This window comes from Gopherus evgoodei, chromosome 3, assembly GCF_007399415.2.
Source record: "Gopherus evgoodei ecotype Sinaloan lineage chromosome 3, rGopEvg1_v1.p, whole genome shotgun sequence".
NCBI classification, from domain to species: Eukaryota; Metazoa; Chordata; order Testudines; family Testudinidae; genus Gopherus; species Gopherus evgoodei.
This window is the reverse complement of record NC_044324.1, coordinates 178,893,808-178,919,498: the sequence shown is the minus strand read 5'-3', so window position 1 is coordinate 178,919,498 and position 25,691 is coordinate 178,893,808. Positions and strand designations below refer to the sequence as shown.

The following is a 25,691-nucleotide window of genomic DNA, read 5'->3' as shown; positions in this document are numbered from 1 at the left end:
GCAGATTACTCTACAGAATCTTCCAAAGAATTACATTCAAAACACAATAAAACAAGCCAATTTCTTAACTCAGTTAATTTTTTCATACTGGAAGAACTTTTATTAATTATTTTATTGATTTATAAACACTTAAATAGTGTTTTTTACCCAGAGATCTCAAAAAGTCTCACAAGCTGAGTATGTATTTTACCCCCATTTTATATATAAACAGTCTTCAGTGAAGTCCTTAAACATAGAGGGTTTTTATTATCTTTAAAAAAAGACCTTATTTATAAAATAGATTTAAAGTCATAACTACACTTGCAAGATAAGACGGTTACTCACCTTTGTAACTGTTGTTCTTCGAGATGTGTTGCTCATATCCATTCCAGTTAGGTGTACGCGCCGCGCGTGCACATTCGTCGGAAAACTTTTACCCTAGCAACTCAGTGGGCCGGCAGGTCGCCCCCTAGAGTGGCGCCACCATGGCGCTCCATATATACTCCTGCCGGCCCACCCGCTCCTCAGTTCCTTCTTGCCGGCTACTCCGACAGTGGGGAAGGAGGGCGGGTGCGGAATGGATATGAGCAACACATCTCGAAGAACAACAGTTACAAAGGTGAGTAACCGTCTTTTCTTCTTCGAGTGATTGCTCATATCCATTCCAGTTAGGTGAATCCCAAGCCTTACAAAGGCGGTGGGGTCGGAGTGAAATGTGGCAGAATAAACTGCTGAGCCAGAGGCTACAGCCTCTCTTGACTGCTGAACCAGGGCAGACTGCGAAGCAAAGGTAAGGACCGAGGACCAATGGAGCTTCGCGACAGATCTCGTGGGTAGAAACACGAGCCAGCAAGGCGGCAGATGAAGCCGGAGCCATGGCAGAATGCACGGTGATGTGGCTTGGGGAAATATGAGCCAAATCATAACAAGTGGGGATGTCCGCCATCACCCAAGATGAGATCCTCTGAGAGGAAAACAAGCAAGCCCTCCCTTTGGCCCGCTACCGGGGCAGAGCTGGGGCACCTTAGGAAATACTCCACAGATGTCCAAGGAGTGCAACGGTTATGCCCATTGCGTTGAGCTGTGGGTAACATGAAAGGCCAAAACACCTTAGGGAGGAAAGCCGGGTGCGGTCATAACTGCACCTTGTCTTTGTGGAACCTTCGTAAGAGCTCTGATCTCAGAGACCCGTCTGGCCAAGACTAGGTTGAGGTCCCAGGGCGGGGCCGGGCGGCGCACCCGAGGGTGCAAGCGCTCCAAGCCCTTGAGGGACCTCGAACCCATAGAGCGTGGGACACAGAACGTCCAGCTTAGCCTGCTGGAAGGTAGGGATGGCTGCTGAGAGTATCCTCAGCGATGATACCGCCAGATCCTGCCGCTGAAGGCCAGAGGCAGGCCAATAGAGGGGATCGAGACCTCAGCAGGAGCAAGATCGAGCGTACTGCAGCTGTAAAGGAAACGCTTCCACCTGGCCCGGTACGTTGACCAGGTGGAAGGCTGCCTGTCACCCCGACTCAGGTACGCAGGAGCCACCGTGAGGCGAAGAGGCTGCAGGTCCGAGTGACGAAGCCTGTCATTGCCCTGAGTGATGAGGTCTGGGCTGACAGGCCGAGCGACGTGGTATGTCAGTGCTGCCTGGACCACTCTGGAGTGATCATGATGATGCGCGCTCTGCCCCTGCGGAGTTTGAGCAGGACCCAACGAACCAGTGGGAACAGTGGGAAGGCATAATGCAGTTGGCCGTTCCACGGCATCAGGAATGCGTCCAAGATCGATTCCGAGGAGAGACCTTGGAAGAAGCAGAACACCTGGCATTTCCTGCGCTCGCGGTGAGCGAACAGGTCTGTGTGAGGAACCATCTCCACTTCCGGAAAGCGGGACGCCTCACATGGGGCAGAGTGATCACTCGTAAGACAGGAAAGACCTGCTGAGTCAAAGAGGTAAGACGTTCCGAACGCCTGGGAGAAAGGACGTCGCCAGCTCCATCGAGTGGGTCATGCAAAAGACCCGGAAATGGATGGCCTCCAGACAAAAAAGGGGGGAGGACTATGTCCCCCCTGAATACTTATGAAGCACCTGGCCATTGTGTTGGCTGTAAACACCGAGATACAACGGCCTCGCAGCTGCCGCTGGAACCCCTGGCATGCCAGGCGGACTACTCTCATTTTTGGGGCATTAATGAGGAATGCCAGCTCCCTAGAAGACCGAAGGCCTTAAGCTCGGAGGTGACCATGAGCACTCGAGCAGAGAGATGATGCGTCCGCCGTCAGGGGCAGTGAGGGCTGGGGCGGATGAAACCGCATCCCTGTCCACACCAAGGAGGGAGTTAGCCACCACTCTAGGGAGCCTAAGGCGTTCGAGGGAACGGTGACTACCATGACCATTGGCTCCCTGTCCAAGCGGTACGCCGAGGTGGGCCGGACTTGGAGAGGACGGAGGCGGAGCTTGGCGTGTTTGGTTACAAACTTGCGGGCAACCATGGACCCAGGAGACTGAGACAAGAACGAGCTGAGGTCGTTGGGAAAGCCTTCAGACCTCAGATGATTGTTGCCATCGCCTAAAACCGCAGTTGTGATAAGCAGGCTCCGGCTAGGTAGGAGACCAGGATAGCCCTTAGGAAGCCCAACCTCTGCGTGGGAACCAGAGTGGATTGCTCTATAGTAATCATATTGTGTCTCAGAGTCTCCTCGGATAAGCGAATCGTCCAGATACGGAAAAACGCATATCCGACATCAGCGACGGTAGGCGGCGACTATGGCCGTAAACCGGGAGTATTCACCGCTGGCTATAAAGCGGAGGCATCTCCCGTGCGGAGGGAAGATGGCATTGCGAAAGTACGCGTCCTTCATATCCAGGGCGGCATAGTAGCCCCCAGGAGGCAAGGATGGAATAATGGTTCCCAGGGATACCATGCAGAACTTCAACCTTATCCCAAACCGGTTGAGTCCATGCAGGACCAGGGAGGTCTGAGACCTGTGTTCGAGTGGGGAACTAGGGCATAACGGGAGTAAAACCCCTTGCCCCTTTCGTCCGCTGAAGGGGGACAGTGCTGGAGCAATTTAAAGGTGGTACCTATGCTCCATCGTGCGCAGGACCCAGCGATCTAAAAGTAACTGGGGCCATGCCAGGAGAAAGCGGGATCGGGATCCCGGCCTGCGACTGGTACACCGCCCTCCGGCGAACCTTGGAAGGTCCGTCTTTGGTCCCAGTGGTAATTGCGAGGGACCTTGACTTTGGCTTTTTAGGGGGCCTGACGTTTGTCTGCGACCACCTTGGCCTTGCCGTTTTCCAGAGTTCTGCCTCTGGCTAGGCACAGAGTATGGCGGCTGGGGCCATAAAGGCCTGCGTTTGGTCGCTGGCGTATACATGCTGAGACGCATTAGGACCCTATTATCCAGCAGGCTTCGCAGTCTGGGGCTGTCTCTGCCGCGAAGATGCCTTTACCAACAAAGGGTAAATTCTTTCCCCCGTCCTCCAAGACGGCAGCGAACTCCAGGTGGGAGTTTTGAGTGAGAAACTCCTTCACCCAGGTGCTATAATTATCGCAGCTAAGCAAGGCTTGTTGCTTTGCTACCCAGAGCTGCAGGGCCCCTGCAGAGTACACCTTGCATTTGCCAATGCTCTTTCTGCTTCGGGGCTGGCGCCCGCTGGCCATCATATCAGGATCGTGGTCCTGAGCATAAAATCTGCGCATATGGGATGACACGGATGCGTGTCCCGACGGCCATGGAGGTACTAAAAGAAGGCACGGGCCGAGTCTCTGACTCACTCGGACCTTGCCCAACTCGGCACCGGGGACCGGCATCGGGAGGCGTATCGGTACCTGGAACGAGATCCAGACCCGCAACCAGAACGGTGTCGGGAGGTCGACCGAGATCTCGAGGCTCGGAGAAGGGCTACAGGAGTCAAGGTACCTGCCCCGGTGCCAGATGTCGGAACGGTGCCGATAGCGGGTCGGCGAACGGGATACCGACCGGTGCAGCGAGTGTGACCAGTACCGAGGAAAACAGCACCGGAACTGCCAGTGGTGTCCGGCGTGCCGACAGGACTTGGAGTGTCTGCGGGACCGTGATCATGAACGGTGCCGCTCTGCTGTACTGACAGGGGACAGTCCCCTGAAGAGACTGTATTACCCGTACCGGCGGTGCCCGGGTCAGGCAGCACTGACTCTGTCATGGCACTGAGAGCCCTCGCCGTTGGTAACATCTCCGGCGTGAAGGGAACAGCAGGCTCAACCACAGTGCGTACTGGGGAGCTGTCCGGCACCGGATTCGACGGCCTTCGTGGGACCGGGATCCACGGTACCGAGGTCATTAGAGCTTCGGTAGGTGCCGGTGCCGGGCGAACCGAGTTAGATAAGCTGTCTGGCTGCGGTGCCGTCAGCACTGAAGCAGCGGGAGTAATACGCTCAACCACGGCGCGTGCCGGGGAGCCGTCGGGCACCGGATTCGATAGCCCTTGTGGGACTGGAATCGACGGTGCCGATGTTGTCGGTGCCTCAGAAGCTTCGGTGCCGGGCAATCCGACTTAGAGTAGCCCTCTGGCTGCGGTGCCGTTGGCAGGGAAGCAGCCGGAGCAGGAGCTCAACCACGGAGCGTGCCGGGGAGCCGTCAGGCACCAGATTCTACGGCCCTTGCGGGACCGGGACCGACGGTGCCGACGTCATCGGTGCCGTATCAGGTGTCGGTGCCGGGCGCTCCGACTTAGGCTAGCCCTCTGGCTGCGGTGCCGTTGGCACGGAAGCAGCCGGAGCCTTAGCTCAACCACGGCGCATGCCGGGGAGCCGCCAGGCACCGGATCCTACGGCCCTTGCGGGACCGGGGCTCGACGGTGCCGACGCCATCGGTGCCGCAGCAGGTGTCGGTGCCGGGCGATCCGACGTAGACGAGCTGTCTGGCTGCGGTGCCGTTGGCACGGAAGCAGCAGGAGCAGTAGCTCAACCACGGCGCGTGCCGGGGAGCCGTCAGGCACCGGATTCTACGGCCCTTGTGGGACCGGGATCGACGGAGCCGACGTCATCGGTGCCGCAGCAGGTGCCGGTGCCGGGCAATCCGACTTAGACGAGCCCTCTGGCTGCGGTGCCGCTGGCACGGAAGCAGCAGGAGCAATACGCTCAACCACGGCGCGTGCCGGGGAGCCGTCGGGCACCGGATTCTACGGCCCTTGTGGGACCGGGATCGACGGTGACGACGTCATCGGTGCCGTAGCAGGTGTCGGCGCCGGGCGATCCGACTTAGACGAGCTCTCTGGCTGCGGTGCCGCTGGCACGGAAGCAGCAGGAGCAATACGCTCAACCACGGCGCGTGCCGGGGAGCCATCAGGCACCGGATTCTACGGCCCTCGTGGGACCGGGATCGACAGTGCCGACGTCGTCGGTGCCGGGCGAGTCGTCTTAGACGAGCTGTCTAGCTGTGGTGCAGCTGGCACAGAAGCAGCAGGAGCAGTAAGCTCTACCACGGCGCGAGCCGGGGAGCTGCCAGGCACCGGAATCCATGGTCCTGGGGGACTGGAATCGACGGAGCCGAAGTCATCGGTGCCTCTGCAGGTGACGGTGCCGGATAACGCAACTTAGGCAAGCTCTCTGGCTGCGATGCAGGTGGCACGGAAGTAGCGGAAGCAGGGGGCTCAACCACGGCGCGTGCCGGGGAGCCGCCAGGCACCAGCAGGAATCGTAGACTCTCTCGACCTCGGAAGAAGGGAGCGGTGCCGAGTCGACATCGGTGCCGGCGACGGTCGGTGCCGAAAGGCCTTGGTGGTACCGGCGGGGTCCGGTGCCGAGGAGGCGCTTCTGCCCGCCGCTTGAACATCGCTCGGCGCCCAAGGTGGAGGGGTAAGTGAAAGTCCCGCACCGTTTTGTTCTCGGCTTAAAAGCCTTACAAATGGGGCACTTATCTGTCAAGTGCGCTTCCCTGAGGCACTTGAAACAGGAGTCATGTAGATCTCTCTTCGGCCGCGGCTTCTGGCAAGCCGGGCCCCTTTGAAAACCCGGTGAGCCATGCATGGCTCCGGCACTGGGCTCATGGAAGGGGCTACTTCCTGAACCCCGCTAACTAAACTAACCATGTTAGCAAAGAAAACACGTATAACCATACAAATATATATATAAAAGTGTTATAACTACATAATTATATACGAGAAAACGAGTAGCTAGGGAAGTGGAGGTCAGCTAAGCCGCGCTCCACTGTTCCAACGACCGACACGGGCGGTAAGAAGGAACTGAGGAGCGGGTGGGCCGGCAGGAGTATATATGGAGCGCCATGGTGGCGCCACTCTAGGGGGCGACCTGCCGGCCCACTGAGTTGCTAGGGTAAAAGTTTTCCGACGAATGTGCACGCGCGGCGCGTACACCTAACTGGAATGGATATGAGCAATCACTCGAAGAAGAGACCTTGGTTCTGTGTTTTTAATTGCTCAATGCCAGAAGAATTACCAAAATTGTCAGAGAAACTGTTGTTGAAATCTGTCTTCTTTGATCTTAAGCCACTGTGGCTAGGAGTTGCTTCTTGTTCCCATGGAAAATGGGATGAAGTAAAACCTCTCTTTAAAGGCGTTTCTTGATTGCTGGATGAAGGACAGTTTGATGTCTTTTCTTGTTGCCATGAGAACACTGTTGAAGAAGCCTGATGCCGAGCAATCTCTCTGTGACTCTTAGTACTCTGAGGATGAGAATGATTTATTTTCTATTTAAAAAAAAAAAGAGAGAGAAAAAAAGCATATCTACCTTACACAGCTCTATATCTGACAATTTATAAGAGAATTCATTCACTACTGCATTGTGGAAATAAGGTAGGGCAATAGGTCAAGCTGTCAGTGACAATTTTTGTTAACAGAGTCAGTGACACATATCATCCATCAGCGTAAAGGACTATACAATTCACATCAGCCTGCTTTTACACCCCCAACAGTCAACTGACTGGAATACTTCGCCGACTAACATCACAGGCAACTGAATAGGGTTCAGTTCAAATATATCTAAGCTGGCCAGCATCTCAATGACAAGAAGTTTGACTTCTGGTTCCTTATATTTAGTATATCAAGTTCGTTTTGTTTTTTAAGAGAGGCATCCTATCAGTTAACACTGAGGTACCTTCCCTCCACATTCCTCACAATTGGATCACTTTTGTAAAGCTAGCTGTTGACATGTACAACATTCATTTATGTATTTAGTTCTAGACTTACTGTAAATTAGATCTGATACTTATTTGTGTTCTGTGGACAAATATAGCTCCATTTTAGACTAAGGGCTTGTAGCAGGGTGGTTGCCCTGCTCCTGCCTTAAAGGATTTAGAACCGGGGGCAGGAGGGACACGCTACAATTGGGGAAGCAGCCTCAGCTGGGGCCATGCCCCAAACAGAACACAGCTGGCCCTTATAAAAGGGCTGTGAGCCAGGGGCTTTGAGACTACCTCTCTGCCTTTAGATGGAGAAGGGCCTGGCTGCTAGGGAGCGTACCTAAAGTGAAGCAGGGCTGGAGGACGCCAAGAGGAGCTGGGGAGCTCCGGTCTGGAAACCCCCCAGGCTCCTGGCCTAGTGCAAGGCCAAAAGGTACTGGGGTTGCAGAGGGCAGCCCATGGGTAGGCAGAGGCAGCAGGCCCAAACCCTCTTTGCTATTGATGAGTGGCCATCATATTGCAGTCTGCCCCAGTGAATGGGGACTAGATGGGGACTGGCAGTAGCCAAGACTGAGGTAAGGTAGGGATAGGGGTTCTCTGGGAAGGGGAGACTCACCAAGACTTTGGGGGTACTGCAAGGGGCAGAACCCCAGTGAAAAAGGGCACTGGGGTCCAGGAGGAACATGGGGGCCTGGGAAGGCGAGACAGGGGCCTGCAGAGAGCGCTCCAAGACTGTGAAAGAGCCAATTTCCAGGACGACAGCAGGAGGTATCACAGAGATGAGTCTTGACCTGTTTCAGGACTCTATTAATCTCCAAATGTGTGGTGATCACATTAGCAAGAATTCTACATGTAAATCATTCCACACACAAGAGAGACTCATTTATTTGCACTTATTTTTACAAAATACCTGGACTCAAAAAACATGTTTTGGCTCTAATATCAGAAATTTTTCTTTCACTGGACAATCTCTGTGTCCCTAAACCTCTGACTGCCAGAAGCTGGGATTAGATAACAGGTGATGGGTCACTCAATAAATTGCCCTATTCTGTTCATTCCCTCTGAAGCATCTGGCACCATCCAGAAAGCAGGATACTGGGCTAGATGGACCATTGGGTTGATCCAGTAGGGCCATTCTTACATTCTAAAAATACGAAGAAGCTGGTATTGGTACTTACTGAACCTGGTTTTCCAATATGTCTAACATTTGAATGGAGTTTGACACTAAAGCACTAAGGGCGCCAATACTGCTCCCCAAAATTAACAAGAATTTAATCCCTGACTTCAGTGGGAGCACTATAAGTCTTTAAAACTGCCAAAAAGCAAGCACCAACTGAAAAACTGTAATGGGAATATTCCTGGATATTTACACTGTGTTTATTGTGTAAGTAAACTTTTAAATTTACTAGAAAGTGATTTTACATGTATTTTATTCATTTTGTTTGTAGGTTATCAGTACAAGTTTACTAAAAAAGGATTTAAGTATGATGAAGTAGTATATTCTTAAGGTGGTAAAACAGAACTATGCCCAACTTGAGTAGGTTAGGTTTTTTGTTTGTTTTGTTTTTAAAACAGAAAACATACAAGATCATTTTCAGACTTTAAATGCAAAAACATATGCATTCTGCATAAATTCTATTCCTCTTTATAACTGTGGGTAATGAGAAATTCTCAGTCATGTGTGATTATTTACATGAAAACAATATGTTTAAAAAGTCCTTTTTGTGTATTCTAATTAGCACTAACTTTTGGAAAATGCTATCGGAAAATTAACCATATCCACTGCTTACTCTTTTTAAATATACACTTTAATCTCAATGGCATGAACACTGAACAAATTTAATATTACCACTTCCTCTGAAAAATCATATGGCTAATTTTGAAGAACTGCACCTTTCTCCTTTTCACACATTAAAGGAGATTGAGATACTATATACCCCATTTCAAATGTATACTTACTTTAACCTGGATATTTCTCAGTTCTGCCTCCAGCCTTTTTCTTTCTTCAACTTCTTTACTGTATTTTTCTTGGAGTTCTTCAAATTTAGAATCTACAAATTGACAGTGAATATTTGCTAATAATCTGGCTCATTTCATACACAATATCTTCCCTATTCCATTTCTTATACCTAATATTAGACAAGGGTGGTAAAAGCAACAGCCCTCATTAATCTCTATATATAGTGATATATTAAGACAACGATTCAAGGGGAGTTCTTCTAAAACCAATAAAACTGAATAGTTCAGGGACTGAAAACTGAGATCTAGAACTCAGGGCCACAATGAAAATGAAGCACAAGACTCAGGGACCAATACTAGGGGTACAAATGTATATTGTAATATCACCTTAATGAAGTTTTTTTTTCCCCATCATTTCCCTGGCATTAATATTCATTTGTAGCATGACTAAAATATCAGGCACTGAGATTCAGATATTCAAAGGAGCTTCAAAAGAAAAATCAGTGGGAGTTGGACACCTAACTTCTTGATAATGGGAATCACCACACATTTGAAAACTCAGCCTAAAATCACATCTTGCTTCTCTCCACTTTAATTCCTACATAACTGTAGCAGTCACTTTCTCAAGCAACACCATAGCCAAAATGCTTTGCATCTTCGGAAAGCATCTGAAATCTCAGCTTTCAAAGGAGAACAAGAACTGATCTCCAACTTGTTAGGCAGGTTGCCAAATTGAAGTTTTTGGCAAAATCTTGTTTTGGTGTCCATGAAATTTTTCTGTTTTGTATTGCCGATTCTGAATTTCACAACCCTAAACTCAAGGAAATTGTGTGATGGCACATTGTCTCTGGTAAGCATTTTGAACTCTGAGCGCTTACTACTAAATCCCTCAAGCCCCCGATTCACCAGCCCGTAAAACTGCATTTCAATTATTTTGAATGAAAACTTCACCTGAATATTTTGTTATAGAACATAATTAGTTAGGATGTACGTGTGTTATGTCCATATTAGTATCCGCATTTGTACCCTCCCTTGAATCAAGACAAAGCATAGTCTTGGACTCACAAACCATGCTCACTTGAATTCCTACATATTCAATAATGGGAATTAATTTTCAAATATTGGAAAATTATAGATTATAAGAGAAACACAAGGTCAGCTGTTTTCTTCATTCACCTTTTGTTTTCTTTTATGCTTCTGGAATGACATGTAGTTTCAAAGGAATTTACATTTTATTCAATTGCTTATTAAATAAGGGGGGGAAATTACCATTGTGATTTTGATTTGGTGTTAAAGGAGCAGTAAAGTTCTTCTGTGGTGTACTACTGAGTGATAAGTCTCCTGTAATCAATGTTTGCTGACTTCTCTCAAGTTCAGATTTGTACCTGTTTAAAAGAGAATTAGAAGTGCAAGGAATTAGTTACAGAAAGAAACAGGGCCCAATCACACATTAAGAGCCAAAAATGCACATTGAATGGCAATTTTGGTTATTCAAGAAATACAAAATTTGTACAATAAAGATATCACTAAAACATTTATAGATCAATTCTAGATTATAATGACACCTTCAAATAAATATTGGAATCTGTACTTTCACTTCTAGTGATATTTGTTTATTTAAATTTTCTCTTATATGAGAGAGACAATTGTGTTATATACACTCAAGGTTTAATATTTCAGAAGACTCAAAACTAAAAATTATACACAAAAAGGACACATGGATGAAAAGCAATTACAATGATTATAATAAGATGGGTCACAGTTCTAATAAAGCTCCCTCTGCTGGACATTCGCAAGACTGCTGTGTTTGGGTCCCAATATGCTTGATTTGTGCTCTTAAGCTTTCCTTGGCCTGAATAGGCTGCAGCAACTGTTTTTGCCCTTGGCTTCTCTGGTACACTTCCAGGGCAGAGGCTCTCAGTTCCACTTGACAGAATTAGGACCACACAACCTAGCTGTCTTAGGACCCAGGCCAGCATTGACCCTGCAGACTTAAACACACCCTTTTCCCAGAGCTCCAACATTGTGGGCACTCTGGGTACACAGTTCACAGCTCCAGTGACATGTGGTAGTTCAGGGGTTCTCAAACTGGAGGTTGGGACTCATCAGGGGGCTGGGAGATTATTACGGGCATGAGCTGTAAGCCTCCACCTCAAAACCCGCTTTGCCTCCAGCATTTATAATAGCGTTAAATATATTAAGTGTTTTTAATTTATGGTGGGTGGGGGTTGCACTCAGAGGCTTGCTATGTGAAAAGGGTCACCAGAACAATAGTTTGAGAACCTCTGTGATAGTCGAACACAGACTTTACAAGGGTTCCCAAAAAACACTCTCTATTAGCAAGCACAGCAAGTATACATACCTGGACAAACAAAAAAAAATCATATACACAATTCCCTGCCGCAATTTCCTCATCACTCTTAGAGCATTCTTTGGACTGAGATCAGAGTCCTCTAGTTCAGGATTCTTCCTCTTGCTCTGCCCTCCTGCACATGGTTTCTACCCTGAATCATGGAGTATCTGTGGTCTTTTCTCTCCTTGCCCTCTTTCCCCATGTAGAGACTCTCTTTTATTACCTCCTTCCTCCCCTTTGTCAGGTGACTCCCAATCAGCCTCATCAGCTAATTAAAGTACCTTACCACAGATTCTGTTGCTTAGTTATCAGAACTCCTAGAAATCAGATTTTGAAAAACTAGTTTGGCCTAGATGGTAGCCCTTGGTTTGTCCCAGGGTGCTCCATTTAAATGATCATCAAAGTTTAACAGACTATCATAGATAGCCCCATGCCCTCATCACTTGGAATTTTAGTCCAAGATGGAGGTAAAAAGATAGAGGCTAAAAGACCCACATTCAAAATGGAGTTTGCAGTCTGACATAGGGTCCCCAATATCAAACAATTTGTAAACTGTATGTAGGCAGACTCCCCCAATGTTCATAATTAAATTGCTTTATTATGATTTCATTTTATGAAGCTACTGCTATACGCACAACAATCCCCCTAACGGTCATATAAGCTCCAAACTCGTTATATTCTATTAATAAGTGATAAAGTTAGTTTTAGGTCAACATTTTCAAGCCTGTCTCTCTAAAAAGTTGCACTAGAAAGTTGCAGTGATAAAAATCCTGTTGTCATGGTGACACTGCCAAAACTATTTGGGTAAAGTGCATTTTACACTCTGCCACTTCTGGTGGCATGATGTCTACATAGCATTGCGTTGTATTGGCAAAAAACGTGCTGCACTCTGGCTAGGTACTCTAGTGCTATATTCCCAAAGACTCAGCATTCAAAGACTCAATTGAGGATAACTGGAAAATAAATGCAGAGGCTATTCATGGAACCACCACATTTGGTGGAGTGGCAGGTTTGTGCCTGTCTAATGGGTGGTGGGACAATCAGTGGTTCTAGTACTTTTAGATGCAGAAGTTCATTCCTAGAATTACATGCTCAGCTCACCCCACTCCCCCAGCATAGGAACAGCAAAGTGAGTTACCCTACAGTGGGGAAACAAATGGTGACTGCCTTATGGAATCTTACACCATCAGTTTGCTATCAATTAGTGGGGTAATCAATTTGGTGTTACCAAAAAAAAAAAAAAAAAAAAAAATCAATGGTAAGGACACTCATCACTGAGGTATGCAAGACAATAATGCATACCCTACTGTACAGGGTAGTTAGGCTAGACAATCGTGCAAAAAAGAAAAAAATTCAATAAGCTGGGTTTCCCTCAATGTGCTGGGGTTATAGGTGGGAAATATCCACATTGTGTACTCCCCCTGCCCAGCGTATAAGCATCTAAACAACGAAACAGTCTAAATTTATGCATGCCGTGGTAGATCACAAGGGACACGTTACTGACAAACACTGGCTGGTTCAGAGAAATTCAGGACACCCATGGTTTTATATTACATATTGAAAGCAGACTCCCCACTCCATCCAACTGGAATTAATGACATTTCCATGTCAATCAGTTTATGGAAACTGCCTACCGTTAATTCTCTGCCTCAAGAAACCACACACTAGCAAGCTGGACAGAAGCAAGGAAAGATTTGACTCTCACTTATGCAACTGAAGAAGGAATGTGAAGTGGGCACAGCTGGAAGAGAACAAGATAAGTGGAGTGGTCTTATGTTAAAGCTCCATATCAACAAGTAAAACATTCTGTTCTTATGCAATGCCCAGCATGCAGCACTCTCTGAGAGACCCTCTTGCCAGGGTGGATGAATGAGGTGGACAGGCTGGATCTGAAATAGGCTAGCTAACAGTTGCATTGCTAATGCAGTTCAGGTAAAGGAAGCTTTAAAAGCTGACTTCGACAGTAGCTAATAGCCTAACCCTATTTCTATGAAAGTATTAATAGAACAAGTGTGGAATTTGTGACATTCACGACTTTTAAAGAATTTGTTATTGAAATATGGAAGACTTTCAATTTTTCTATGACCATCAGTGTAGTACAGGTGGTGTATATGTAGATTAAATAAAGGCACTTCTAAAAAAAGTCAGTGCATGTAAATTACAGAAGTACGGAAGACTTTCTAGTTGTATTATTTTCTAGCACTGCAATACCAAAAAGTCAAAATAAAGTTGCACCAGCTTTCAAGTATGTACTTTATTACCACCATGGCAAGCTTGACATACAAAAAAAATATAACTGATAATTGACTTTACTAGCTATATACCTTGCCTAGGTACAGGTACAATATGCAGACTTGATGTCAATGCATCACAGATGACTGTATGTGTAATCAAAGTTCTTTGTTCCCTGAGACGTTGTCCATGGGAGTAGAATACAGCGGGAACTGGCACAAGGGGATGAGGTGTCTACGATCCCTGCCAACACCCCATATTTATCCATGCTTTGGAGTGGGTGAACTAATGCAGTGAGATTCTTAATAATTGATCAACAATTCATTTGAGCAGCTGGATCAGCAGCAGCATTTCTTTTTGCATCTTTGTCCTCCCTCTACTCCTTCAGCAGCTGTTCACACCGCTGCCTTACTGCCCTTGCATTTCACTTTTAGACCTGCAGAACCTCACAGAGAATGTCTCTCTCTGTGTGCTTCCTCTTGGCTCTGACAGTGACCAGACAGCTGTGCAGGTGTTAGGGAGAATCTTGAGGAGAGCCTCACTCTCAACCTTAGGCCTGGTCTACACTACATGTTTATACCGAATTTAGCAGCGTTAAACCGATTTAACCCTGCACCTGTCCACACAACGAAGCCCTTTATGTTGATATAAAGGGCTCTTAAAACCGATTTCCGTACTCTTCCCCGACGAGGGGAGTAGTGCTGAAATCAGTATTGACATATCAGATTAGGGTTAGTGTGGCTGCAATTCGACGGTATTGGCCTCCAGGCGGTATCCCACGGTGCACCATTGTGACTGCTCTGGAAAGTGATCTGAACTCGGATGCACTGGGCAAGTAGACAAGAAAAGCCCCGCGAATTTTTGAATTTCATTTCCTGTTTGCCCAGCGTGGAGCGCTGATCAGCACGGGTGGCCATGCAGTCCCAAATCCAAAAAGAGCTCCAGCATGGACCGTACGGGAAATACTGGATCTGATCACTGTATGGGGAGACAAATCTGTTCTATCAGAGCTCCGTTCCAGAAGACAAAATGCCAAAGCACTTGAAAAAACTCCAGGTTATGATAGACAGAGGCTACAGCAGGGACTCAACACAGTGCTGTGTGACAAGCGTAAAGGAAAGCCAAAGAATCAAATGGACGCTCATGGAGGGAGGGAGGAGGGACTGAGGACTCGAGCTATCCCACAGTTCCTGCAGTCTCCGAGAAGTATTTGCATTCTTGGCTAAGCTCCCAATGCCTGAAGAGTCAAAAACATTGTCACCGGTGGTTCAGGGAATATGTCACCAATTTACCCTCCCTTCCCCCCTCAAAGAAAAGGGAAAAAATAGTTCCTCACCTCTTTTCAATGTCACCATATGTCTACTGGATGCTGCTGGTAGACGGGGTGCTGCAGCGCTAAACAGCAGCATCCTCTCCCCGCCCCGGTGGCAGATGGTACGGTACAATATGACTGATAGCTGTCCTCGTCATCATCCTGTGAGTGCTCCTGGCTGGCCTTGGTAAGGTCGGCCGGGAGCACCTGGGCAAAAATGGCTTTAAGCTTCGTGTCCTGGAGATTGAGTCCTGGCAGATAGTGCAATAGGGCTGGTAACCGTTCTCATTATAGGAGCTGGAGGCCGAGCTCCTCTCCTCTCCCTCCCCCCCTTCATATCTAATGGAAATTCTGGACTATCATAGCAGTGGGAGGCTGTGCTCCTCTCCTCACCACCTTTTAATGAGTAATGGAGATGTCCTGCCTGGAATATCATAGCAGCTGGAGGCTGCCTCCCCCTCATTTTATCTCACTAAAAAGTCAGTGTTTCCTATTCCTGCATTCTTTATTACTTCATCACACAAATGGGGGGCTAACTACCATGGTAGCCCAGGACGGGTGTGGGAGGAGGGAAGCAACGGGTGGGGTTGTTGCAGGGCACCCCTGAGAATGGCATGCAGCTCATCATTTCTGCGGGATATCTGGGGCTCTGACCTGGAGCAGCTGTGCTCTCTGGTTCTCTAGTAGACTTGCCCCATATTCTAGGCAGGACTGACTCTGTTTTTAGACAAAACATAAAGAAGGGAATGACCTGAGGTGTCATTCTTATTTTTGTCCACGTGCCCCCGGCCGACCTCAGCGAGGCCAGCTAGAAGCACCCATGACAGCAGCAGACGGTACAATATAACTGGTAACCATCATTGCCAATTTCCAAAGCAGCAGACGGTGCAATAGAGCTGGTAACTGTCTCTGCTACCTGGCAAAGGCAAATGAATGCTGCTGTGTAGCACTGCAGTACCGCATCTGTCAGCAGCATCCAGTAGACATACAGTGACAGTGAAAAAAGGCTAAACGGACTCCATGGTTACCATGCTATGGCATCTGCCAGGGCAATCCAGAGAAAAAGGGCGTGAAATGATTGTCTGTCGTTGCTTTCATGGAGGAAGGATTGAGTGATGACATTTACCCAGAATCACCCGCGACACTGTTTTTGCTCCATCATGCATTGTGATCTCAACCCAGAATTCCAATGGGCAGGGGAGACTGCAGGAACTATGGGATAGCTTCCCACAGTGCAATGCTCCAGAAATCAACGCTAGCCTCAGTACATGGACGCACACCACTGAATTAATGTGCTTAGTGTGGCTAAGTGCACCTCGACGTTATACATTCTGTTTTAAAAAACTGGTTTCTGTAAAATCGGAATAATCCCACAGTGTAGACATACCCTTAGGGATAAACAGAGAGCTGTTAGGTAGAGAGGAAGGGAGGCATCCTTTCCTGACATAACATTGCAGCTACTCAGATTTGCCCACCCTGAACAGCATACCTATTTGGATTGCCTCCAACCTACTAAAGCATAATGAGTGCTAGACCTTACATGGAGAGTAGATCAGGGTTTCTTATCCCAATGCCTTGGGGAGGGGAGGGGGTTCATTCAGATATATAAAAAGGATAGTATTCAATAAAGATAACAGCACTTATTTCAGGAAGTCATGCTCCTTGATGATCCCAAAGTGGCAAAGAAAGAGCTGTTTAAGAAAGTCTTAATCTGCCCATGGAAGTATGCAAACACGCTGTTTTCTGCAATAATTCCCCTCAGAGGGCCTGGCAAAGTGGCATGGGGAATGTGCCATATCATGGTGGGCTGACCAAAGCGTACCTTCAACATAATGTTTGGGCAAGTCTTCTGTGAAATTGTGCCCAGAAAGCTTTGTGTGTAAAAATTAACAGGCTGCTCTGTCTGTATCTCAAATTACAGCAAGACACCAACTGATGGTGTACCAACTGACATGCGTTTACTTGCTTCTTTTCTTTGTCTCTGACCATAGTGTTCCTTGAAATGTTTAAAATTCAAGGTGTCTCCCCTTTGTGGTAGGTCTATCTGATCCAAGTGGTATGTATACACTTGCAATTCAGGCTGACTTTCCACACTGTAGATACTGCCATCAGATCAGTACCCTTGCAATGCTGTATCAATTTTCTAAGCCTTGAGTGCACTGTTTCTATTCATGGGTTATAGTACCTTGCCAAGCTACATGTAATGCCTTTAAGTGCTATTAGAGAACTATGTGTGTGTACAGATTCTGTATATACTTGTAATCCTAGGATATCAAACTTTATCAAGCCAGTTATTGTCAATTCTGCTTCATTGACTTTGCTACAAACAATTCTGCCATATGCTGCTAGTGCAGTTAGAATCTTTGCAGTAAAAATAATGATTTAAAGAGATGTTCTCAGTACACTGTATGCTAGTCTGTCTTTCTGAGAGGAAGATTTGATTATAATGTGGGCACTAGATCTAGATTTGGGTACAGCTTCTGATAAAAATTAGGTGAGGGGCAGTTCAATTTGGGAGGGTTGAGAATGTAAAAACCTGCACCAGAGCATCTCTTATGGGCGACAGACAAAGTGAGGAATGTGGAGTAATGGCTGATTGTTGCAGCCACAGTGGGGGGTATGCAGAGGATATGTGGGAAATACCACTTCACTATCTGGGAAGAACTGACAATGTAAGCACACAAGTATGCATTTGCCAAAAGTTAATGCATATCAGCAGACAATAGTTTATTTAATGGGATATTAACCACTTTCACCTATCACAGTCTGCCTTTGCCCACACAGGAAACATTGATACACGTCATGGCTAGGTATGAAACAGCTCCTGGTTGTCACTCAACTTGCTGTATCCCTCTTTGTCCCCACCTTCCTGGTGAGGGCCAGACACCTCTCGCTCATCCATTACTCCAGGGAAGGGATTTCCTTGTTGTCACCAGGACGCAGAGTGCCCACAGGGTTAGAGAGAGGAGGTGGGTCCCTCCAGAATATAGTACCCAGCTCACTATGAGACAGGTCATGCAGGTGGCTCCAAAATTCATCTGTTCTTCACTTTCTGGTACCACTGCCTCAACTCCTTTTCCTTTGTGTGGTAGCTGAGTTCTGATACAGCCTTCACCAAATTGCTGTAAATATTCTTGTTCCCTCAAGAGTACTGTGGCTGTGCCTACACATGCTCCTTCCCCCATAGTGCAGGGAAACTGAACACCGCCCTCTTGGAATAGACAGTAACATGAGACTGACCTAGGAAGCTATATTCAGTGAAAATGGAACAGGGAACAGGAACAGATGTTGCTGTGAAGAAACATTTAAAAGCGAGGTAAGGACAACTTCCAGGTCTCTGTACCCTGGACAGTGGAGTTCAAGAGTACTACCAGACACACAGTCACTCTGAAATGGAAAGTTGCATTGTGGGATTGAAGCTAGAGGATTGCTTATACTGATATGTATGCATCCATGAGAACTATACTTGCAGGGGACTTATGTCATTCTGAAAAGAGAAATAATTAATGCTAGAAAAAAGCAGATGGTTTTGTTGGAGTAGAGAAAATTAAAAGTGGACACACACCAAGCTATGCTATAAAACAAGAATGGTTACTTACCCTTTTGTAACTGTTGTTCTTGGAGATGTGTTATTCAAGTCCATTCCACATTAGGTATGTGTGCGTCGTGTGCACGAGTGTCGGAAATTTTTTGCCTTAGCAGCTCCTAGCGGGCCAGCGGGGCCTCGCCAGAGTAGTTCCACTGCACTGTGTATATATACCCCCGGTGGCCCAACCCCCTCCAGTTCTTTCTTGCCAGAGACTCTGACAGAGGGGTAGGAGAGTGGGTGGTGGAATGGATGTGAACAACACATCTCGAAGAACAACAGTCACGAAAAGGTAAAGTAAAGTAACCATTCTTTCTTTGAGTGCTTCTTCATGTCCATTCCACATTAGGTGAATTACAAGCTTACCTTGTAAGGGTAGGAGTCACGAGACAATCGATGGGAGGACCGCCTTGTCAACTGCCGCATGCTCTCGTGCCTGCTGTTGACTGCATAGTGGGTCGTAAGGTGTGCACCAATGACCAGGTGGCTGCCCTGCAGATCTCCTGGATAGGGACCTGTGCCAGGAAAGCCACGGAAGCTGCCTGCACTCTGGTCTAGTGGGCCGTGACTGCCGGAGCCGGGACACCAGCGAGGTCATAAACACACCCGAATGCAGTTCGTACTCCATGACGAGATTCGCTGCGCCAACACCGGAAGGCCTCGCATCTGCTCAGCTACAACTACGAACAGCTGCATAGATTTACAAAAGGACTTGGTACGCTCCAAGTAGAATGCCAATGCTCGGTGGACATCCAGGATGTGCAGGCTGCGGTGACTCAGGTCCGCATGGGGTTTGGGAAAACACACCAGCAGACAAATGTCCTGGCCCAGATGGAATTGTGAAACCACCTTTGGGAGGAACTTAGGGTGTGGGTGGAGCTGCATCTTGTGTTTGTGAAACACAGTGTATGGCGGCTCTGAAGTGAGAGCCCTCAGCTCAGATACCCTTCTGGCCGAGCTGATCGTCACCAGGAATGCCACCTTCCAGGAAAGGTGGAGGAGGGAGCAGGTAGCCAGGGGCTCAAACAGGGGACCCCATGAGCTCAGAAAGGGCTAAGCTGAGATTCCATGGAGGGACTGGGGGGTGCAAGTAAGGGAACATCCTTTTCAGACCTTTGAGGAATCACCCCACCATTTGGTGGGAGAAAACCAAGCTGCCTGAAAACCCTGGGAGGAAGGCTGAGATAGCCACCAGGTGCACCTTAATAGAGGACAGGGCCAGCCCTTGCTGCTTGAGCTGCAGTAGGTATTCTAGCATGGCCGGCACTGGGGCCTGGTGCGGCTGCACCTGTTGTGACCCACACCAGCACGAGAACCACTTCTACTTAGCCAAGTAAGTCGTCCTAATAGAGGACTTCCTACTACCAAACAGAACCTGCTGCACAGGCAGCACTGGCTCTCCAAAGCATTTAACCACATAGCTTCCATGCTGTCAGAAGCAGCAATTACAGGTTGAGGTGGAGAAGCCTCCCTCCGTAACGAGGTCCTGGCATAGGGGCAGGGTTATTGGGGCCTCCACCGACAACTCCAGGAGTGTGGTGAACCAGTGCTGGCAGGTCCAGGCCGGGGCAACGAGAATGATCGACGCCCTGTCCCTGCGCACCTCGAGCAGTACCTTGTGCACCAGGAGAAGGAATTGCGAATGCATCGGCTATTGAGCCCGGGCTGCAACCATGGAACAAGCAGAACTGCAGGCACTGGGTGTTGCCCTCAGTAGCAAACAGGTCCACCCGGGGAAAAACCCCACTTCTGGAAGAGCGATAGCACGATGTCTGCTCTGAGCGTCCACTCGTGCATGCAGTAAGACCTGCTGAGGTGGTCCGCCATCCTGTTTTGCTCCCCCAGGAGATACACTGCCTGTAGGTTAATTGTGTGAGCTATGCAAAAAGTTCCAGAGGAGGAGAGCCTCGTGGCAGAGCAGGGAGGAACAGGCTCTGCCCTGCTTGTTTATGTAAAACATGGCGGTCATGTTGTCTGTCAGGACTGTCATGCAGTGACCACTCAGAGTGACGTGAAAGGTCTGGCATGCTAAACGAACTACCCTGAGCTCCTTCATGTTGATATGGAGCGATTGCTCTGCCCCCAACCACATGCCCTAGTTCCTGAGGTCCCCCAAGTGAGCCCCCCATCCGAGGTCTCATGCATCTGTTACCAGCATCAAGTCTGGCTGTTGTGCGGCAAAGGGAATGCCTTCGTAAACCGCGGTCTGGGACTGCCACCACATCAGGTAGTCCAGAATGTCCCCCGATGCTGTCACTATCAAGTCTAGAAGGTCCCTGCCTGGGTGGTATACACAGGCGGGCCAAGCCTGCAGAATCCTGATTCTCAGTCTGGCATGCTTGACCACATGTGTGCAAGCTGCCATGTGGCTTAGAAGCCACAGGCAACATCTGGCCGTTGTAGTGGGGAACTGACACAGAGTTCACTGCTTGTTGGATGGCCTGGATTTGCGATTCTGGAAGGCTCGTCCTTTCCTGTACCATGTCCAGGACTGCCCCTATGAACTCCACTCTCTGCTTTGGCACGAGAGTGGACTTGGAAACGTTGACCAGAAGCCCAAGCTTGCAGAATAGACTCAGGGCCATCTGCACATGGGACCGAACCTCTTCTTTGGACTGACCCACCAGGAGCCATTCGTCGAGGTATGGGTAAACTCGAATCCTCTGCCTCCGAAAGAATGCTGCCACCATCACCACACCTTTTGTGAATGCCTGTGGGGCCGCAGCTAGGCCAAACGGTAAAACAGCAAACTGATAATGTTCTTGGTTTATGGTGAAGAGCAGAAATTGGCGATGCGCTGGGTGGATGGTGATATGAAAATACGCATTCTTCATGTTGAGGGCAGCGTACCAGTCTCCTGGATCCAGGGAAGGGATGATGGTGCCCAGAGAGACCATGCAGAACTGGACCTTGACTAGGAACCTGTTGAGTCCACACAGGTCTAGAATGGGCCGAAGGCCCCCTTTAGCCTTGGGGATGAGGAAATAGTGGAAGCAGAACCCTCTCTCTCTTAGGGCTAAGGGTACTATCTGTACTGCCCCTACCTCTAGGAGAGAGTGAACCTCCTTATTATCTTGGAGATACTTGTGAGAAGGGTCTTTGAAGAGGGATGGGGAAGGGGGGTGGGGGGGCGTTGGCAAGGAGGAAAACCTGTAGTGTGTACTCGCTTCACACCATGTGTAACACCCAACGGTCCAACGTAATGCTGGACCACTCACGGGAGAAGCGGGACTGGTGGATGAGGAAACAAGGGGATGGATCCAGTAGTTGATCTGATATGCTTTCCTCAAGCGCACCTTCAAAAGCCTGGCTTAGAGCCTGGCTGAGATTTACACTGGCCTTGGCTCTGGCCTATTGGAGTTATTGTTATTATTGCGCCACCTCCTGTTGTGTCTGCCTCGCCTGAGGTAAGGCTCCTGTGGAGGATGAGGCTGGTACTGGCGCTGGGGAGGAGGCTATGGCTTAAAGGGCTTCCTCTGAGTCACCGGGGTGTGCATACCCAGCAACTTGAGTGTAGCTCTAGAGTCCTTGAGGCTATGCAGCTTTGTGTCCGTCTGGTCCGAAAAGAGTCCAGACCCTTCGAAGGGAAGGTCCTGGAGCGAATTCTGGACCTCTGGCAGGAGACTTGACTCCTGAAGCCACGCTGAGCACCGCATGACCATGCCGGAAACGACTGTCCTGGCAGTCGCAGCCGCTGAGTCCAAGAAAGCTTGGAGGGAGGTTTTCGCTACGACCCTGCCTTTCTCCACTAGGGCCGTGAACTCCTGGTGGGAGCCCTGTGGGAAGTTGTCCCTAAACTTCCCCATTGCCATCCAGGAGTTGAAGTTATGCCTGTTGAGGATAGCCTGGTGGTTAGCAATCCTCAACTGAAGGCCCCCTGACAAATACACCTTCCTGCCAAAACAGGTCTAGGCATTTTGCCTCCTTGGCCTTGGGGGCCAGAGCCTTTTGCCCATGGCACTCTCTCATTTACCGTCGAGACTACCAGGGAACATGGGCTTGGGTGGCAGATTAATAAGTTGTATCCTTTTGATGGGATGAAGTATCTGTGCTCCACACCCTTGGCTGTTGGTGCGCTGGATGCTAGGGTCTGCCATATAGTCATGTAATTAGACTGAATGGTCTTAATGAGCAGGAGTGCTATTCTGGATGGATCTTCTGGGTTCAGAATGTCCACCATGGGGTCCTCCTGCTCAACCGTCTCCTCGGCTTGCAATTCCAAGTTATGGACCACCTTAACTAGCAGCTCTTCGTGGGCTTTATGATCTATTGGCAGAGGTCCTGTTACCGCCGTGCCTGCTACCACTTCATCCGGGGATGACGAGGAAGTTGGCAGTTGCTCAGCTTCCTCCAGCTGGTCACCCTGGTCCCTCTCCCTCAAGGGAAGGGGTTCCGGCTGGGGCTGGTGGCCAGGGGGCGGCACTGGGCATGGTGCTGGGCTCTCCAGTTTCTCACTCGGCGAGGCTGCAGATGGCTTGGACATGGTAGCTTCCATTACAGAAGAGCGTTGGTGCGGGGACCGGGACCACAGTACTGAGTAGCTGGCCTTAGAGGGAGCACCTTAACGTTGGTAGTAGGCCCAAATGGTCCAGAAGGGCCAGTGCCCTGGTGATCCCCATTGTGGTTACCACCCTGCTTTCTGGAGCCCATTGTGGGTAGCTGTATCGGCCCAAGTTGGCACCAGACTCCGGTGATGCCGGAGTGCGAAGGCCATAGTGGTGCTGTCAATCTGTGTTGGCAGAAAGCTGACAATCCGCTTCTTGCTGATCAGGAGCAGGACCCGTACTGCTGCTCTCTGGACCGAGACAGGAGCCTTCTGGGAGCCCTCAGCGACTCCTGGCTCCTCTCCTCCTGGTGCCAGTCCCGAGGATGGGGTGTGCCAGGAAGCGTCGTGTGTCCTGCACTAAATGCACGCGTTGACTTGCCTCTGGCAGTCAAGGGTAACTGGGAATCTACCAACTCTGAGCTCGACTGGGACCAACACTGGGAGCGGTGCCAGGATGGTGACCTCAAGGGGCGCACCACTGCCGGCTTTCCCTTCAACGGCACCCTGGGCCCAGGTGCCGGAGACTTCTCCCTGGCCAGGAAGGGGCTCGCCTTCAACAATTTGATGAGGTCTTTTGCAGTCTCACGGGTGTCAGGTGTGGAGGGCTCATCTATTACGCCCTCAAGGCCTTCATCCACACTGAGTTCACATCTGGCTGGACTGAGGGACTTGCGGCATCAGTGCCAAAGTCAGTGCAGTGTCCATCTCGCTCTTCCCGGTACCCGGGGCCTGATATGGAGCTGGTCTCCTTTGCGGGGAGCGTCCGCGCCCCTCCTTTGATCTTGCCTTGGGCTACACCAAAGAAGATGAGCGCTGCTGGGGCCTACTATGGTGTCCCAAGGCCGATGGCTTATGGTGCTTGGCTGGTATTGGGTCTCTTAATGACTACGGAGTGCTCCACACCAAGGAGGTTGGGACCAACTTTGGGTGTTTCAGGTCCGATAGCTGCAGCGCGGCCTTCATCAGCAACTGCTTTAAGCGAAAGTCTCTTTCTCTGTTCTCAGCTTAAAGGCCTTGCAGATCTTACACTTCTCCGTTTGGTGAGCTTCCCCTAGGCAATATGGACAGGAGTCGTGGGGGTCACTAACTGGCATAGGCTTGCGCCACGTGCCGCAAGCCTTAAATCCTTGGGCCTATGGCATGCCCCATGGCCTGGGGCAGGTGCTGGAATCCTCCAAGCACCTAATCTATTAGCGTCCAACAACAATGAAATGCTAACCAACTGATAACAGCTATGTACTTCTAAGGCTACGGGATTGTTTCTCCTAAGAGAGCAAGAGGTTTTTCCAATGACACCATGGACGGTAAGGAACTGGAGGGGATCGGGCCAGCGGGGGACCAGCCAGGAGCCGCTAAAGGAAAAAGTTTCCGACACTTGTGTACGCGTCATGTGCACACCTAACACAGAATGGACGTAAACAAGAACTCGAAGAAGAAAGCAAAATTTATCTAAGACAACTTTCAAGTGTAAGCAAGGCCTTAGGCTTCTAAGTCCATATTTAGGCACTTATATGAAAGGTCTTATCTTGACAGGCAAAAAGTACATATATTTTTTTCAATCCTGTTAAGCTAACAGGTTTGAAAAACAACTTCTTAGCCCAACAAAGAAAAGACCAAATACTGAAATGTGCTGAGTACCTATGAATTCCACGGGGCTTAGTGGGAGTTCCAGGTATGCATTATGTCAGATAATCAAACCACTTTATTTAGAGGCCTAAACATGGGACTTAGGAGCCTTGTTTTAGGCACCCAGGTTTGAAAATTTTGGCCACAAACACAAACTTCTTTAAAATATGGAATACAGTTAAATTAAAATAAGATAAAGTGGACAAAGACAATAATTTGACAGTTATTTACATGTCTAAGCAAAAATAATACTTAAATGGGATAACAGTCACACTTAAAGTTAAAGGACAACAGTAAGGTCTCACCTTTTAAGTTCCTGTTCTAGTCTTTCAATTTGTTTCTTGCTTGAAGTTAGTTGTCCCGCTTGATAATTAACTTGTGATTCTTTTACTTGAAGATCATGTGAAATTTTCTGCTTTGTTTTCTCAAGATTATCACACAATTCCATCAAGCTCTGGTTTTCTCTTTTTAGTGTTGCGCCTTCATTTTTTTCATTTTCAACCTAATTTGATCGGTCAATTTTAAAAAAATCTTATTTTTAGATTTTGAATAAGCCTAGGAATAAACATCTTTATTCAAAGTGCAGTGTGGAGAGCACTTACAAAAGAAAAATTCTGCTTTATAAAAAAAAGTGGTATTTGAATATTTTTGTTCACTACATTTCAGACGCCAGACAGCACTGAAAATTTCAGTTATGCACAAAACTATTTTGCTATTCTATCAATGCCCATATTACATTTTTGAAAAGACGCCTTCCCTGTATAACATTTAAAATCAAAATACATAGTCACCACAAGTCATCTAATTTCTCTAACAAGTGGCCCCACATCTGTTCTTCGAAGAGTGTATTGGTTATAAAAAGCACCTATCCAGACCAATAAAGTGATTACAGCCCTTGCACATCATTCAGAAGAGTTAAACTTAAAAGCCACATGACTCAGATTTGAAGGGAGAGGAGCAAGATGGTGATCAGTCAGTGTTAGCAA

At 48.4% G+C, this 25,691-nt stretch overlaps 1 protein-coding gene across 6 annotated transcripts in view; it reads right to left on the bottom strand.

The window, feature by feature from the left end:
• The window catches only part of CENPF (centromere protein F), a 117,029-nt gene that overhangs the window by 72,870 nt on the left and 18,468 nt on the right, over positions 1 to 25,691 (bottom strand). For 4 of the 6 annotated variants that reach the window (XM_030557525.1, XM_030557524.1, XM_030557531.1 and 1 more), the window contains 4 exons: positions 25,011 to 25,207; positions 10,320 to 10,435; positions 9,051 to 9,142; positions 6,368 to 6,659 (listed from right to left, as the gene is read on the bottom strand). In XM_030557525.1, the coding sequence (XP_030413385.1) occupies positions 6,368 to 6,659; positions 9,051 to 9,142; positions 10,320 to 10,435; positions 25,011 to 25,207 (697 nt within the window). The remainder of the gene's footprint in view (positions 1 to 6,367; positions 6,660 to 9,050; positions 9,143 to 10,319; positions 10,436 to 25,010; positions 25,208 to 25,691) is intronic. The other 2 variants (XM_030557528.1, XM_030557527.1) reach the window with 2 other exon arrangements.